Below are 18,887 nucleotides of genomic sequence, written 5' to 3' on the forward strand. Positions count from 1 at the left end.
GAGGACCATGCAATGCCTTAGTTCTGTCTAACACTTAAGATATTTCGAAGTAGTTAGTTTCCCCATAGGATTGAGTCCGAGGACCATGCAATGTCTTGGTTCTGTCTAACACTTAGGATATTTTGAAGTTGTTAGTTTCCCCATAGACTTGAGTCCGAGGACCATGCAATGCCTTGGTTCTGTCTAACACTTAAGATATTTCAAAGTAGTTAGTTTCCCCATAGGCTTGAGTCCGAGAACCATGCAACGCCTTGGTTCTGTCTAACACTTAGGATATTTTGAAGTAGTTAGTTTCACCATAGGCTTGAGTCCGAGGACCATGCAATGCCTTGGTTCTGTCTAACACTTAGTCTAGTCATCAAAACATGAGATACATAGTCATAATAGCGTAAGAATTTGAATCCAAAAAGGCTTCTTCATTAATAATAATACATTTTCAAGTTATTTACATTCCACGGACGAGGTACAGGTTTTTTGTCTAGATCTTCTAAGTAGTATGCACCTATCCCCGTTACTGACGTAACTCGATAAGGCCCCTCCCAGTTGGGTCCCAGCTTTCCCCAAGAAGGGTTCTTAGCAGCCCCTACGACTTTTCTCAGCACCAGGTCCCCCGGTGTTGGTGGTCTGAGTCTCACATTGATATCATACCCCTGCTTGAGCTTTTGTTGGTAATAGGCTAGCTGGATCATCGCTCGTTCCCTTCATTCTTCTACCAGGTCCAGGCTCCTCCCCAGCAGTTCATCATTGCTGCCTGGGGTGAAAGAGCTCGTCCTTAGCGTTGGGAAGCTTGTTTCCAGGGGGATCACCGCCTCGGCACCATAAGTTAAGGTGAAGGGTGTTTCCCCCGTTGACCGCCGGGGCGTGGTCCAATATGTCCAGAGAACGTAGGGCAGCTCCTCTACCCATCTCCCTTTGGCGTCGTCCAGTCTCTTCTTAAGGCCGCTGACGATGACCTTGTTGACGGCCTCGACTTGCCCGTTTCCCTGAGGGTAGGCGGGCGTTGAGTATCTATTTGTGATACCAAGCTTATGACAGTACCTCCTGAAGGCCTTGCTATCGAATTGGAGCCCATTATCCGAGACAAGGGTGTGGGGGACCCCGAATCATGTCATAATGTTCGTCCAAAGGAATTTCTTTGCGTCTACGTCCCTGGTGTTGGCCAGTGGCTCGGCCTCGACCCACTTGGTAAAGTAGTCCGTGGCTACCAACAGATACTTCTTATTCCCTGGCGCTCTAGGGAATGGTCCTACAATGTCCAAGCCCCATTAGGCGAACGGCCACGGACTGGACAAGGGATTAAGGACCCCTCCTGGCTGATGGATATTCGGGGCGAACCTTTGGCACTGGTCACACCTCTTGACATAATCCTGGGCCTCTTGCTACATCCCCGGCCACCAGTATCCCTGTGTGACGGCTCGGTGAGACAATGATCTCCCCCCTGTGTAGCTCCCGCAGATTCCCTCGTGCAGCTCTTCGAGCAGTAATTCTGCTACTTTGGGGTGGACGCATAGCAGTTATGGCCCTGAGTAGGAGCGCCTGTATAGTTTGTGATCCTCAGATAACCAGAACCGAGGAGCTTTTCTTCATACTTTCTCAGCCTCTGACTTGTCTTGGGGCAAGATATCATCTTTGAGGAATCTCACAATGGGGTCCATCCAGTTGGGACCCACTCCGACCCTAAGGATGGGGATCGCTTCCTTCGTCACCTCACTCACCCTCTCTAAATGCTCCACAAGTATAATCCGAGGTAGACCGTCTGCCGAGGAAGTTGCGAGTGTGGCTAATGAGTCGGCATGACTGTTCCCACCCCTAGGGATATGAAACAGACTGAAAGGGTCAAAGTCCGACTACAAGCGCTTGACTTGGCTCAGGTATTCTTGCATTCTCGAATCTCGGGCCTCCATCTCTCCCCTTACCTATCCCACTACCAGTCTCGAGTCTGAAAACATCTCCACCGACCTTCCCCCCATCTTCCGTACCATGGCCATACCCTGCAATGATGCCTTGTACTCGGCCTCGTTGTTTGTGGCCGGGAATCCGAGCCTCAAGGATTTCTCTATGAGATGATCTTCAGGAGACACTAAGACTAGTCCTACTCCCGACCCTCTTTGGTTTGCCGCGCCATCAACATATACTTTCCAGCATAGTGGCCTCGGGACAGAGACCGCTCTAACTGGCCTTTCGTCAGCTATCCTTCCCTCGGTTCTTACTTCTTTAGTTGGCTCAGCAAACTCCGCCGTTCAGTCTGCCAGAACCTGGCCCTTTATGGCAGTCCGAGGCATGTATTTAACGTCGAAGGCCCCTAGGATGGTATTCCACTTTGCAATTCTTCCCATGTAGTCGGCGGCCCGAAGTACGGACTTCAAGGGTAGTTGGGTTAAGACGACCACCGTGTGAGCCTGGAAGCAATGAGGCAGCTTTCGCGTGGCATGGACCACGGCAAGTATGGCCTTTTCCAAGGGTAGGTACTTGACCTCGGCTTCGTGTAATGACTTGCTAACGTAATAGACCGGTTTTTGGACACCACCATCATCTCATATCAGCACCAGGCTCACAGCGTGGTGCGCCACAGCGATGTATGCGTATAGTACCTCATCGGCCTCTGGTTTAGACATGATGGGTGGCCGAGCCAGGTAATCTTTGAGCTGTTGGAAGGCCGTGGCACATTCCTCGGACCACTCAAATCCCTTCCACTTGTTGAGTAGGAGGTAGAACGGTTTGCATCAGTCGGCCGACTTGGAAATGAATCGATTCAGGGCCGTGATCATCCCAGCAAGCCTCTGGATCTCTTTGGGGTTTTGCGGAGGCCTTAGGTTTTGGATAGCTCTGATTTGGTTAGGGTCGACCTCGATCCCCCGGTGGGTGATGATGTAGCCCAGGAACTTGCCAGATCCCATGCCAAACGAGCACTTGGATGTATTTAGTCGCAGCCTGTGCTTCCTGAGGACTTCGAATATACAGCCAAGGTCCCACAGATGCTTGGACACCAATCTGCTCTTCACCACCATATCGTCAACATAGATCTCAATTTTTTTGCCCAACAATGGCTCGAACATTCTCGTCATCATCCTCTGATAAGTAGATCCAGCATTCTTCAGGCCGAATGGCATCACCTTGTAGTGGTAGTTCCCAATGGGCGTTACGAAGGCCATCTTCTCCTGATCCTCCAAGGCTAATGGGATCTGGTGGTAGCCTTGAAAGGCGTCTAGGAAGCTCATCCGAGAATGGCCTGCGGTTGCATCCACCAGCTGGTCTATCCGTGGCATTGGGAAGGGGTCCTTCGGGCAGGCTTTATTAAGGTCCGTGAAGTCCACGCAAACCCTCTATTTCCCACTTTTCTTCTTGACCACCACAGTGTTGGCTAACCATTCGGGGTAGAATACCTCTTTAATAGCGCCCGCGCGCTTAAGTTTGTTGACCTCTTCCTTAACTGCCTCGGCGTGTTCCTTTGATGGGCGTTAGGACGGCTGCTTCTTGGGGGTCACCGAAGGGTTGACGTTGAGGCGGTGACATATGAAGGATGGGTCAATCCCTGGGGCGTCGCAGGGGTCCCATGCAAACACGTCCAGGTTACTCTTGAGAAACTCAAGCAACTCCTCCTTCTCTCGGGGGGGCAATTGGGTTCTAACCTGAAAGAACCTCTCTTGGTCGTCATTGATGACCACTTTCTCTAGGCCTTCGAGCCTTGCTTCCTCGGCGGCCGTGTCAGCTGGTGCCCCCGAGGTGGTTAGCTGCTATGAGTTTTCGGCTCTGGTGGCCAAGGACTCCGTATCTCGCGGACGTGACGTGGCTGCCACCATGCACTGCCTTGTCGTGGACTGGCACCCTCGAATCTCGTGGATTCGGTCTCCAGACGGGAATTTCACTTTCTAGTGCAAGGAAGAGGCGACACCTCCTAAGGTGTGGAGCCAAGGCCTTCCCACAATGGCAGTGTAGGGGGAGTACGTGTTCACCACTATAAAGTCCACCTCCACTACTTCCAAGCCGGTCTGGACGGGCAGCCTGATCATGCCCTCCGGGGTGACTAGCTTCCTATCGAAGCTCATCAAGGGGGAGCTATAGGGCGACAAGTCCTCGGGCTTTAGCCCCAGCCTCTTATAGAGGTCGGGGTACATGACCTCCGCCGCGCTGCCACCGTCCACCATCACCCTTTTGACGTCATAGCCCCCAATTCTGAGGGTGATCACCAAAGCGTCGTCGTGGGGTTGGGTGGTTCCGTCCTTGTCCTCCTCGGAAAAAGTCAGGGTCGGGTGACAGCCTCTTCTGGCCCTCTTTGGCTCTGACTAGGACTCCCCGGTGGCCATCTGGGCTACGGACAGCACCCGCGAGGGGCGCATGCCTGTTTTTTCTGGCGCAGCCAAGATCACATTAATCGTTCCAGCGGGCTGCCCCATGGCTTTGTCCCTCCGTGGCTCCTTGTAGGTCTGGCCCTGCTGGCTGCTGGAATGGTGCAGGAGATGCTTCAGCCGCCCTTCCCGGACTAACTGGTCCAGATAGTTCCAGATATTCCTACAGTCCTCCGTAGCGTGCCCGTGGTCCCGGTGATATTGGCAGTAGCGGTCCTGATTACGCTTCTCGGGGTCCCCCGACATCTTATTTGACCACTTGAAATACAGTTCGTTCTTGATCTTTTCCAGCACCCTGTGCACAGGTTCTCGGAACACAGCGCCGACAGCCTGGGCGTTTGTCGCCCCAGATTGCCCTATGAAATCTCTTCTCGGACGGGCGTTGTTATATCGGTCCGACCTGGAATCCCTCCTCTCCTGAGGGATAGCCTTCTCCTTCCCCTTGCCCTGTAGCAAGTCTTCCTCCACCCGTTTGTATTTGTCGATCCGATCCATTAGCTGCCGCACGCTGGTGGCGGGCTTACCAATTAAGGACTTCCTCAGGCCGTGCCCCATCGGGAGCCCGTTCTTGAACGTGTTGATGGCAACATCATCGTACTTGCCGTCCAACTCGTTGTAAATCTCCCAATACTTGTCCGAGTAAGCCTTGAGGGTCTCGTCATCGCGCATGGTCAGGGACAGTAACACGCTCATGGGCCGAGGAGGTCTGCTGTTCGTGACAAAATGGGAACCAAAGGCCTGGGTTAGCTATCTGTACGAATCTACGAAATTCGTCCTCAAGTCGTTGAACCACCTCATTGCCACAGGCCCCAAGCTGGACGGGAAGACTTTGCACATCAGCGCCTCGTTCTTAGAGTGAACGGCCATCCTCTGATTGAACTGGCTCATGTGCTCCACGGGGTCCATTTTGCCATTGTAAACGGTGAAGGTCGGCTGCTGGAACCTCCGAGGAAGCACCGCCTCGTCTATGCGACGCGTAAAGGGCGACTTGGAGAGCCGGTCCAGCGCCCTGCTCATGGCGTCACTTCCCAAGCCCTTAAGGGTGGGGCTGCCATGCCTACGCCTCCGATAGCGCTCATCCTCGTGGGAGAAAACTTCACTCGGGGGTGTCGTCGACCTTTGCCTATAATCGTCATCACTTTCGTCGTCAGAGGGTAAGTCAAGGCTGGGTTCGGGTTGCTTTCGCTGTGCATGGCGCAACTTTCTCTTGAGATCATCTATCTCTCGCTGCATGGCCGCCTTATCTTCCTGCCTCTGAGAGGCGTGACTCTTATCCTCCCGCGGTCTCGCGGCTGGGTCGTTATCGCCTCCATGGGGCACGCGGCCGCTTCTATGCGTATGGCTTTCGCTAGTTTGTGAGGTGTGCACGCTTCCTTCTTGGAATCGTCCGTTCTCCTCATTTTGGCCGTGCCCCATGTCGCCATAGTCATTCAGACGTTGGGGTCTTGCTGGTTCGTGTCGATGGGAACTCCCTTGGTGAGGGTCTGACCCTACCATACCTGGCTGTTGTCCTTACTGACGCATAAGTTCTTCCCACAGACGGCGCCAATTGTAGGGACCAGATTTGGGACACTTCTTCAGGTTGAGAGAGTGGACCCAAGCCCAGCTTGCCCTTCAATGAATTTATAGAGAGTGGGCTCAAGAACTAGGCCCTAGTAAGGGGTGCAACTGCCCAACATGGTTGCATGTGGATTTATCAACTTAAACATGGATTGAGATGCACAATGATGCTCCTTGGACTGGTCTTCCGAGGCTTGATGTTCTTATTACTTCTTTTAAGATCGATTACAAAGGTTCAAAGGGCACAGGTCACTACAGAACTTCTTAATGCCGATCTCTCATCCCCCTTTCAGGAGAGACTCCTTATGTTATATACCTCTCTAGACTGATCCTAACCCTCCATTTGTTGATCAGTCAGGCCACCACTTGAGAGCCTGTCCCATCAGCCGCATCCCCATTCCTCCAGTGGGTTGCAGCACCCAAGGCAGCACTGTTCAGGAGTCCTGTCCTCATTAATGCGGCCAGGACGTTAGTCGAGGGCATTCAATGCAGAGGTGACAGCTCGCCTAAGGCTTGCTCCTTCGCCGTGCTCCCTCGCCGACACGTGGCACTGGACCCTCTCCTCCACGGATATTCAAGAAGACCCATCTTTGGTGGGGTGGTGCTCGTGTTCTTCCGAGGTCTCGGATGCCCGAGGACGGGGCCATCCTCAGATATGTTTTTCGGGGGCCGGTCCTCGCGCTTTCATCCTCGGACCCCTCATGCATCCTCGGCGCGGACCCCTGGGCCTGGCTTGGAGTGGGCCAAGGCTGCCTGATTTTCTGGCCCCACACTATATATATAGATAATATCAACTTTGTTAAGAAATATGTTTCTCCCTGGTTAGCGGCCGGATATTCTTAATAAATAAATAAATTGAAATATCAACCAAAACATCCTAGGAAGCCCTAAATATAAAAGACAGTGATTTGCCTCTCTGACCTCCAACTTATTTTTTTATATTTTTGATAGAGTCTTAATCTATGGCATCTATTTGGCCCCAATTGTAAACTTATGTTTAAGACAATCTAAAATGGCTTTTTGGTTTGGTTTATTTCTATCCGTAGTACTAGTAGCGACATCCCTCCAATACCAACAAGTGCAAGGCTGCGATTACTTTCAAGGGAGATGGGTTTTTGATTATTCGTACCCGATTTATAATGCATCCACTTGTCCCTTCATCGGACAAGGCTTTGACTGCGTCAAGAATGGTAGACCTGATCGTGAATACCTCAAATATAGATGGCAGCCAAATGGTTGTGACCTTCCAAGGTAAATAATTTCTCCCTCTCTAAATTATTATTTTATTATTTTCGACATTCTACTTAATCAATTTGTTGCTGGACTGTCAGGGAACCTGTAAAATATAAATTTTAAGATGAAGACTCATGGGATTGTTCCAACTAAAAGTTATGTAGCCTGAATAGGATTGAAAATTGAAAAATGTTCCTGGATTGTTTTAGGTGTTTAATCGGTGGGATCGGATTAGAATAAGTTTTCATAGGTGAAAACTTTGCCAATCAAATTCTCTACCATACAGGCCCACACATGTGACACTTCCTCAAGCTTATTTATTATTTAGATTTTGAAATCTCACACCTTTCAAAACACAAATTCCATTTTAATACCATTTCCCAAAACATAAATCGACTTGGACCATGATTTAAGAGGAAGAAGGGAAAAAGGAAAAGATGACCCGGACAAAATTGAAGAAACGGACCTTTTCTTCAAAAAGTTAAGTCTTATAGTTGGTTATTTATCAATTCTACAAAATATTTATTGGTTAATTTTTAACCTGTTATAATTGTGGGTTGTTTATTTAGTCCAAAAGATCGTAGCTCCTTTAGGTCGATCGGTGGAACAAAATGGGTCATTAAGTTTAGTTCATTTGGGTTTTTTTGTGTGTATGTGTGTGTGTGTGTGTGTGTGTGGTGGGGGGGGGGGGGGGATCATAAAGTCCGTATTCTTGATTCTTAAGTTCAACATAATTATGGATTGTAAAATCCAATTTGCAAATCATTAAATATGGGTTTGATACTTGGAGGGTTGTCTGACCCATTTAGATTGCAGGTCATCAGCCTAGCTTGATCTACAAATTGTAAGTCCGACTTAGACAGCATAAAATATTTTCTGAAAAAATTATTGAATTTGGAGCCCAAAAGAAAAGGTAGTGTTTGGGCACAAGACCCAAATTGTGTAAATTGATATTCGGGTCTTTTGGGCTTTAAATATATTCCAGTCTAACTTTTCTTTATTGAGTTGGTAGTTGGTAGTTGGGACTCGGTGCCCCGCTACCCATTTTTCAATTATCAAAAATAAAAGTTGGTACTCGGTGCTTTGACTGTAGTTCTGATCTGATCACATTATTTGTCAGATTCTTTTTATCACAGTTTGATTGATGATGCGATCGATTTTATCACTTTCACATGGGTTAACTACATTTTTTCTACCATTAATAATCGAATATTTTATAATTATCATAAAAATTGTGATACAAAAGAGATGTTCCTAAACTTTTTCTTGACAATGGCACATAGCTCAAATTATGAAAAGAATAATATTATTGACATAGAAAATTTCATGACTTTTTTCATAATCTGTTGAAATGGCAAAATATAATTAATATTTTCTCTTATTTTTCGTTCATATTTAGAGCATTTCCATCAAAGTTTTTAAAAATTTTAGTATTTAGCATATTAAAAAGCTATTTTATCAATTTATTTTACAATATGCTCAACATCAAAAGTTCTATTTTTTCATCATTTTGTTTAAAATAATATAAATTACTCATTAAAATAATAAAAAACAACTACACAAACCACCTTTTCCACCACAAGCATTAAAATAATAATATATATATATTTTTAAATTGGAGCTACAGTAAGCTTTCAAAGATGAAAGTTCAATGTAGTTTAGTTGCTTTTTTTTTTTTTTTTTAATAAGTTTAGCATGTTTGTTGTAGCTTGCTTTTTGGTGTTTTTTTACAAACTTAATGTTAAAATTTAGCATTTATAGTATTTAGCATTCTTAATGAGAATGCTCTTACTAGAATTTCACTATAAAAAAAAAAAAAAAAAAAAAGTGATTCTTAGTGCTTTTAGGCATGGTTTTCAGACCCGGACCGTTCATTGAACCGTAAAAGAGAGAGGTTCAAGGTTTTTAAGGTTGAACCGAGGTCGAACCGGGGTCGAACCGTGATGACGTCATAATTAATTTAATAATTATTTTAAATATATATAAAAACATTAAATTAATAAAATTTAGAAAAATTAACTAAAATAGCCATAAAGTTTTCATCCAATATAATGACATTAGCACTATCTTTTGCAACCTGAACAACATATCCATGAAAAGCGATCATTAAAGAATAAATTGACCCCAAAAAAATAAAAATGAAACTGAAGTAGGTAGCACAACAAAAGGCAATGATACAAGTCCAAAAGTATATAAGCCCATGCAAAATCAAAGTGATACTGAAAGACAAAGATTATGTGACGTATTGGGGAAAAAGAAAAACAAGTCAAGATGATAAAAACTTTACTATGCTAGAATAGAGATCTGATATTATCTTGAATCTGTAGAATATAACCATTTAAAGAACACTACATTATATAAGCAACTGCTGATGTTCTGAGGCATTGTTCTATATTACTGCTTCTATTACAAATGCACAAGAAGACCTAAAAGTAAATGTAATCCATAAAACTTAAAAGTACAAAATAAAAATACATAAACAAGCCTACAAGTTACAGTACACAACTACACATTGTTTCTTACAAAAATACATAAAATTTACTTCTAAAAAACAACAACAAAACTTTAAACTCCAAGTTACACATTATGTCTTACAAAAAGATATAGAAATTATCTCTAAAACACAAAATAGAACTTCAAAGTTCAAACATAATTATTATGATGATAAATCATCAATGTCATGAAAGTTAGCATGCTCATCATCATTCCCTGAAAATCCAGGAGGAGGGCTAATAGGCAGTCCAAATGTTCCCAACTCAATTCCTTCAACCTCACTGCTATCATCTACAGATTCTACACACAAGTTTGAACAAAATAAAAAGAAAATTCATTATAATGTTTACACAAGTTTGAAAAAAATAAAAGAAAAATCATTATAGGTTATCAAATTGTTTACATATAAACTAACCTTCAATATTAGAAGAAGGCTCTGCTGGATATGCACCCTCTTCATAAATTGCATTCTCCAACTCTTCATAATTAAGGTATGGGTCTTCCTCTTCCACATATACCCAAAAATCAGTTTTGTCGATACTTGCATAATCAATGGGGTCAAAATTAAACTTTTTGTTATAAAGCCTGCATCATAAAATGTCATACTCATTATTGGAATTTGAACATAACTAGTAACTAACAATTACATTATATAAATGACTTCTTAAAAATCTAATACTATATATAATAGCAGAAGCCTTTAAGGTGGTGCTGCCACGTTAAGAAAAATGACCCTTTATAATGCTGCCACGTATAAGTTAAAAAGCGATAAATTATGTTAGTTAGCATTCTACACACTATTTAAAAGCATCTCATTATAAATAAAAATTCCTTTTTAACTGGTTTAAAAGACTCTCATTATAAATAAAAAAATTAACCGATTAAACTTGGATGTACACCACGATAGAGAATTAGAGATAGAGAGGCAATGAGTACATGGAGAAAGAAGTAGAGAAAGAGAGAGGCGACGAAATATAAAAGTTTCAAAAAACGATTTTGCTGACCCAAAACCTGGGCAGACCGATAAACAGAAAATGCATGGAGTGGGGACTACGGAGAGAGGAGAAGCGGTGTACCCATAACCGGTAAAGTTTTTGTTTTTGTTTTTGTTTTTTTCCTTTTCATTTTCAAATCTGGGAATTGAATATAATTTAGGTTTGAATTTCTTGGTTGGATTGGTTTAGATTTAGATTTTTTAATAATTTAACCTATCCCCTCTCTCATCTGTCTTTCTTCTCGCTGCCACTCTCTAATATGCAAACCTAAATCGTGAGATAGAGTTCGTAAGAGGGATATTCATTTCGGTTCAAATCAAAAGAAAAAAGACTGGGATAGAGAGAAGGAGTTCACTAGGCCGTATGCCCGCCAAATAATTGTACCTTTTCGTTTGGTTCTTTGGTTTTTGTGGTATTTTGATTATATTGGATTTTGACTAGGGAATTTGGATTAGCATAGGTTTTGTTTTGCCTATTTGGGTTGCATTCGTTTTGGGTATCTACCTAAATGCATGGCATTTCATTTTTTTATTTATTTTTTATTTTTTTAATTGATATATATTTCATTACCTCTTCGATATATTTTGGTTTCCTATGTTCTCTTTGTTCGTTTTTGTAAAGTTATTTGAGTGCTTTTTTTAATAATAAAAAATAAAAATAATAAGTTTTTCCTGCAATTGTCGATAAAGGCTACGGCGTTCACTGATCACAATGATTGAGGTATGAAATGCATTAGAATTAGTACCAAAATTAAAGGTAAGTTTTTATGAATTTTCCCCTTTATTTTTCCAGTTCTTAATTTATACTCTGTTAACAAGTGGTTGATTTTGTATTTACATTGAAAAACACTGAAACATTGTCACTTTTCGTTTGGTGCATTAAGGAAACGTTTCAATGATATCTCTCACATTTTAGTGACGTTCAGTCATTCCGATAGGCACCTCTTCTTTCTCCCACCATTTTTTCCCCTAATTTAAATGGTTAATTTGACATGCTTACTATTTTTTTTAATCTCTGTTTTCTGTTATTAATTGTTGTGTTTGGTTTTGGGGACACAATTTCAAAGCATAAAAACCTAGAACCTTCTGAAAACCAAAACTACAAACTGTTTTTTATTTTCATTTTACTTTCTGCTTCCAATTTGTGTTCTGTGTTTTCTTTATTTCATATATTTCTTTCTTTTTTGGCTTTCACTTTTTAGGAAATAGAGGTCTCTTCTCACGAAACCTTGCAGCAAGTTGTTCTCCCAAGTTTAGCGCAGATTTTGATGTGTACCTCTCACTATTATTCTCAACTTTATTCCCATCATCAATTAGAGTTTCAATTTTCACTTGGTTTGGAATTTGTTCTTCTCAGATTTAAGTTGCTGATTTATGCCCAATATGTTTAGAATGAGAATTTAATCTAAAGTTAATTCATATGCACTTGAATATTGTCTAGGCAAATTTGGTTAGATATGGGCTCAAATTACAAATTTGGAAGTACTAATACATATGTGTTTAGGAAGTTTTTTTTTTTGTTACATTTGAATTTTACAATGATTCATTAAGTGTTGTTTCTTTTACATGTACACAAGTTGTTTGATAAAATTCTTAAGTGATGTTTTGTTGGCCTTTTTTATTCTCTTCCCCAGTGATGCTATTAGCTCAAAGCACCGACTCCTTCAAGGTCACTCTTTTCCTCCCTGTCCAACAAAATTGCATCATATAATTGTGAATCGTTTTAACTTTTATTTAGTTTTACTAATTCTTTTATTTTTAAATTGCTTTTAGTTGAAGTATTGTTGATTTCAAAACTCAATTTGGATTATAAGACTAAAATCTGCACCTAAGAATCAGTTATTTGTTTGTTCATTTTTCAGATTCAATTTGCTTCCAATAGGGTTCCATTTCTTTATTTCAACATGTTTTCTTTCCTCTCTTTTTTCCCCCTTTTTTGGTTGTTGTGTTTGGCTGCAGAGAAAGTCTCAGATATTTTCAGAAGTATAATATGAGATTTTCTGATTGGTATGTGGTTGACAACTTTTATTGTGATTTGATGGTTGGGTTGTGTACATGAGAGCTTCTTAGAGGGCAACTTGGCTATTGTTGGTGGCAGTGTGTAGTTAATGAGGAAGGTTGTGACTTGTGAGGCAATTGGAGCAGCGGTATTCCATATTACCCTTCTGTCACTCTAAACTTCTTGCTCAACGTAATAAAAAGTTTCCACCTTGTCCTGAGTGTGAAAGGATTGTGGGCTGTTTTTTATTTTTTGGTTTTTATGGGTTTTCTTAATTCTTTCATATTAAAGTTTATTGCATTGATTTTAACAATGCTAATGAATTTTTTTGGAAGGGGAGGGTTTGTGTATAATATGATTGATAAAATTCCTCAATGGAGGAGTGGTACTGGTATACTATATAGATTAAAAAAGAGTAGTAGCTGTAGTTTCCTTTATTTTAATTTTTGTTTGTTAGCCCACCAAGGAGGTTAAATTTAATCTCAAACTATTGATATTGAACCATACTTTTATATTGTTATTTTGTTGAGAAAGTTTAATATGTAGAACAAGCTTCTTCTTCTTCTTCTTCTTCTTCTTCTTCTTTTTTATGTGTGCATGTTATCCCACTTATCTTTTAAATTTTGTAGCACATTTCTAGGAGTTGATATGAAGGAAAATGGATAATAAGTAGGGCTCATCATCATGGCTAACTGCAACATAAGAACATGCTAGAACAGATTAAAGTCATTTACTTTGGGAGTTATATCTCAGAAAGCCTTTTAATTCTCCATTATTGGGGAATTTTGCCAATTGAAAATATTTATGCTTTAATGTTATTAAAAAAATAAAAAATTTGATGCATTCTCTTTGAGAGAACCTTTAAATCCCCTAAATCCTCCATTATTGGTGAGATTTGTAGATTGAACATATATGTGTTTTACTATGGTTAAAAAAAAAAAGTAATGCTAACTATTTTCTGTCCAATTTTATCCATAGTTTGTCCTTATCAAAAAAAAATGTATTCTTAGTTTGTAATTTCAAAGTTTTTTCTATTATATCTTTTTTCTTTTATGTGGATCAAATATGCCAATTGAAGAGTAGTTAATAGTATTGCTAAATAAGATTTCCAATTGAAAATCAATATTTTAAAGAAAATTTGAATATAATGAAAATTGTTTTGATACTTATTTATTTTTTGTAGCTATGATCATATATGTTTGGATAGTGGGTCATCTTTGTTTACTATAGGTTTCATGCCTCCACAATGCATGTCAATACCATGTAATGCTGAAGTAGGTATCTTAATTCTTTAATTTTTAGGTGTTAGTTCTAAATAAGTTGCCTTCCTGTCAAAATGATTGGATATGGAGTTCTGTGGGGTTTTTTTTTTTTTTTTTCCTTCAATTTGTTAATCAAGATAACGTTAAGTTTCATTTTCATTGTCCAAGAATATGTACTCTATTTTGTGACTTTAGTATTCTGTTCTAATATGTATGGACTTCATTATAACCACTATGTTCCATTTTATTGATCACTTATTGATAGATTTTGTAGCTATCTGAATTCTGGGCTGTACATGAACCTCTAACAAATGTAGAATCAAGGTTTGATTAGTTGTGGTCCAAACCTTCATTTTTCAGATTTAAATTGAACTGCTGCATTACTTTTTACAATTCAACCCATATTTTCAATGTTTTCTTAGGTTTCATTTGCAATATTTCTTTTATCTTTCTCTGCTGCAATTTAAAATCGCTATGCTTTTTTTTTTCTTTTTTGAGCAATCGGAAATAATGGCTGCAATTATATGGATTGTCCTCTTTGCAGTTTCACTAAGAATAGTTAGGTATACAAAAGTGCTCACCACAACCAAGAAAGAAAACCAAAAATCCATAAACTGATACCAATGCAGTAGTAAAAATGTTAAACTTGAAACTAAAATCTTATGAATAGTGGAACTAAGCAAGATGTTTTACACAGATCATGCACCTGTAGAGCAGTAAAAGATAGAGCACACCAGTTACACATCACACGCATGATACAATGCACTTGAAATTCCACTAGACATGAATTGGATCTTACCTTCTATTGTAGGACTTTAAAAGTAGGAAGTAAGGCTACAACATTTGATGCAACATGAAAAATAGTTCGCAATCTCTACTCTAATTGTTAAAGAGATGTCATTTTTTGGTTTCACATGCTGTGCAAACCAAGAACCTGCTCATGATTTCATTATTTAGTTTCAATTGAAATCTTTGAACAATGGAAGGACATTCTTAAGTACATAAAAAAAGAACTGTTCCGATAAATCATTGAGGATGACTTTGAGATGAGAAAAGTTGCATAGATCACTATTATCCATAGAAACATCATGCCAAGTTAAATTGAATTAAAGGGAGTAGATATATCATAGAGTCTAAAGAGAATAATTGCACAGATCACTATTACCCATAGAAATCCTTGAGCTCACTACATTTTCTGTTTTAGAGCATTTTGGTTTCTTAAGTTATATTTAAGCTTAATTAATATGTGCCTTGCTACTTTGTGTTTTGTCAGTTGGGCATGAAATATAGATGTGGTTTTGATCTTTGGAATAAGTGTTGAGCACGCGAGTTATATCATTTTTGTGAAATGAAAGTTATGTTTTTCTCACCTTTTAGTTTAACTATTTGATCATCTGGGTGTTTCTTTTAAATATTATTAGATATCATTCTCATATACTTTATATGAAAACATGACAAATGTTAATGTTTAACTGATTAAAAAAATTTGTAGGTAACTATCGACTGTCATTCACATGGGCAACAAAACCCTAAATCAACTTTAACATTCCAAAAGTCACAAAGGAAATTATGCCAAAAGAACCTCCTAAAGGACTAGATGGATAACTTTCTTACATAATAGAAAAATAGTTGATGAAATAGAAGACTTGGAAGCATAAAAAATGCTTAAGAATTATGCACCAAGTTCTATTCTTCATACCCTTTTCTTATTTACTTAATTTTCTGTTTTATTTCAAATTATGAGAGATTTAATTTTTTGTATTCAGGCTATGGTTTTGTAATCTGAGCATCCTAAGACTCTTATATCAACATGAATTTAAGTTTTGTAATATATGTGATTCTAATTTTGAACTTAGTTATAATTGTAGATTGTGATTCATTTGTCTCTATTAGATTGCCGCACTGTTCAGTGCAGCCTTATTTTGGGAATACAAGATTGATGAAAGTTGAGAATGCTATGTGTATGCATTTTTATATGTGCTACATTAAAAAGCTTCTAATTTCAAGTAATGAATCTGAGTCCTAATTTTAGATACTGAGCTTGATTGTTGACCTTTTATGTTTATATTATACAAATAACAACTAAAGGCCATGAATAAGGCAAATATTTGGAGTTGAGAAAATCAAAATGCAAACCATTAAAGGAGATCGCCAACTTTTGGAAAACTAAATATCAGGAAACCTATTAATCTATTGTGCTTGGCTCTTACTTTTTTCCTTTTTTGAAGTCCAAGTTATTCAAGTACTAGGAAAGCTGTTAATCTGTTAAATAAATAAAAAGGAACAGCATAATCTTAACATATATACAATTTTATCACTGATAGATCAAATTAATTGGTGACATGCAAAGCCAAGATTGTTAATGTTAACAACAGATTGGGTATTATTTTTGCATGTCTCATATGCAACACAAAGGTCAAACCTATCAAAGGAGTTTTATGGTGTGAGACGTGAGTGATGTAAAAGTGATCCCAAATTATAAAATAATCCCGCGCATTGAGTGGGTTAAACGCTAGTTAATATAATGACAAGATATAACATTTAGTTACCTATGTTTCAATCGCAAGTTATGATGAACAAACACAAGATCATTGAGCCTTTGATGCTCCAACCTATTTCTCCTCTTAGAATGTATTTGGTCAAATAAACTCCAACAACGCTCACATCCAGAAGAGGCGGAAGTTTGGCTAAGGATTCTAATTGCCAATTTTTGCAAGTTTGGAGCATCAGCACCCCACAACTTCCACCATTCATCTGATTTTCATAACACAACGTAATCTAATATTAATCAACATAAACAAACAAACTTTCAATTGAATAATCACTTCAGTTATTCTAAGTTTCTAACTATAATAACAAAACTAACTTTCAACATGAACAAAAAACTAAGATTTGTTTATAGTATTAAAGTAAACTAATTACTTCTCACCTGGATGAGTGGTCGTGCTTGTTGACAATGCGAGATCTCTATCAAAACTCCCAATATGGTCTCGAAAATATTGAGTTTCCTTAATTACTTTCTCTTTGTCACCATCATATTTTGTCCCAATGTAGTCCAAAACAGCCATATTTACTGCTGGTTTCCGACAAAAATTCTCCTCATCATATTGAAAAGCAGGATTTAACCAATATGCAGCAGCATGAAGATCTTTACGCAAATGTTTGTCCCAACGGTTTTTATAATTGAGGTGTATGGCTTGTACAAGTGCTTCTTCATTCGGAAGATCTTCTTGATTCCCAACCGTGCTCTATGCATGCCCTCATACACATAACCTATTGCAGGCCTTTGATCAGAATCAACAATCCGTAACAAATGGATAAGTGGCGATGAAATCTTGACAAGAACATTAATATCATCCCAAAAAGAATTATCCAAAATGATAGAAACTACTTCTTTTTCCTTTGACTCTCTTGCCAATCTATTGTTCACAAAGAACTTGCTAGTCACTAAGGCTTGCAAGTCATGCTTATGCACATGAAGGCTTCCAAATGAAAGGAAAGTAGTAGCAAATCTTGTTGCTCCCATGCGTACAATATCTGTCCAACCAGGTCTCTTCCTCAACCAAGCAATCAAAGCCACATGATTATAAACAAAAACTGTAACTTTGGTTGCACGGCTTTTGAGTCTCTCCACATAAGGCATGTCTCCCATATCCTGCAACACAAGATTCAGGCAATGTGCTGCACAAGGAGACCAACTAATAGTCTTATACTTTTCACACAACAATTTACCAGCAGATACATAATTGGAAGCATTATCAGTAACCATGTGAACTATGTTTTTTGGACCAACCCATGTAACTACTTCATCAAATAATTTAAACAAGTTTCTGGTACTCTTCACAATATCTGAGGCATCAACTGATTTTACAAATACCATTCCCCTAGGACAATAAACAAGGAAATTAATCAATGACCTATGTCTAGTATCTGTCCAACCATCAGCCATAAGTGTACATCCAACTTCTGCCCAATGCCTACGTTGTGACTCAACTAACAACTGAACCTCTTTCTTTTGATCCCTCAACAAAGGGACCCGTACAGCATGATAAGATGGACCTTTGTAACCAGGACCAGCAGCAGCTATGGCATCAATCATCTTTTGGTAGTACACTGAATTCACTACATTAAAAGAAAAGCAATTGTCATACAAAAACCTTGCAATAGCCATATCAGCTTGCCTCACCCTCTCTTTGCTTTGGAACACACTTTTAAGACCAGGTTGAGCTCCTGGAGTAGTTCTTGGAGCAAAGTAATTATCTACTGAGCTTGTACCTTTTCTTTTACCTAAAACAGATTTTTTAGGCAACCCACTACTAAACACTTCTTGAACATCTTCATCTTCTTGTATATCACTATTTGTGGAAGGCACACTAAACATTTCTTCTTGATGTTGTTTCTCAGCTTTTTTCTTCAACTCAAACTCTTTCAAATATTCCAACATTTGGTATCTCACATCATGAGAAACCTTTTTATACGATCCAATATCACCTTTTATCCCCGCAAGGTGTCGTTTCATCCTATTAATACCCCCACCTTTATATGTTTGCCTACAATACACACATGTAAAAGTATTCCGTCCCTTCTCATCCTTACCAAGGCTAAAATGTTCCCAAGCCGGATCAACCTTTTACCTTACTCTTGAACTAGACTCCATTGCATTGGAATCAACTTCATGTGATGGAGTAGACTCGGTCTCTGTTTCCATTTTAATCTAAAAGACTAAACAACCAATCAAACACACATAGACCCATCAATTTTTGAAATACATATAGTCAAAGAATCACAACTTTATACACAGTCAAATTAACAAACTAATATACACAAAGTCATAGAGTCAAAGAATTATCATGTAACAAGAATTATCATGCCTTAGCATTTCTATTGCTACCTTAGACAGTTACACATTAAGCCAGCAACCTTGGATATTTTCCATACCAAAATTCTTTTGTCCTTTCCAGTTATAATCTGATTAAAAATTTAAAAGTACACAACAGATG

The 18,887-nt window shown here is 39.5% G+C and overlaps 2 protein-coding genes and 1 long non-coding RNA gene across 3 annotated transcripts; 1 reads left to right on the top strand and 2 right to left on the bottom strand.

Annotated features, from left to right (window-relative positions):
• Positions 1 to 4,283: 4,283 nt before the first annotated feature.
• On the bottom strand, positions 4,284 to 5,015 carry LOC136061593 (uncharacterized). The gene has a single exon (XM_065759557.1). The coding sequence runs from the start codon at positions 5,013 to 5,015 to the stop codon at positions 4,284 to 4,286; it is 732 nt and encodes a 243-aa protein (XP_065615629.1).
• A 5,477-nt stretch (positions 5,016 to 10,492) lies between these two features.
• On the top strand, positions 10,493 to 15,742 carry LOC136061601 (uncharacterized). Its single transcript, XR_010623426.1, has 2 exons — positions 10,493 to 10,717; positions 15,380 to 15,742. It is a non-coding gene; the product is annotated as an uncharacterized LOC136061601 (long non-coding RNA).
• Positions 15,743 to 17,008: 1,266 nt separating this feature from the next.
• LOC112023850 (uncharacterized) lies at positions 17,009 to 18,595 on the bottom strand. Its single transcript, XM_065759558.1, has 2 exons — positions 18,522 to 18,595; positions 17,009 to 18,437 (listed from the first exon to the last, which is right to left on the bottom strand). Exons 1-2 carry the CDS (start codon positions 18,593 to 18,595, stop codon positions 17,009 to 17,011), a joined length of 1,503 nt encoding a protein of 500 aa, XP_065615630.1.
• Between the last annotated feature and the right edge of the window lie 292 nt (positions 18,596 to 18,887).

This window comes from Quercus suber, unplaced genomic scaffold, assembly GCF_002906115.3.
Source record: "Quercus suber isolate HL8 unplaced genomic scaffold, Cork oak 2.0 scaffold_332, whole genome shotgun sequence".
In the NCBI taxonomy this organism is placed as follows: Eukaryota; Viridiplantae; Streptophyta; class Magnoliopsida; order Fagales; family Fagaceae; genus Quercus; species Quercus suber.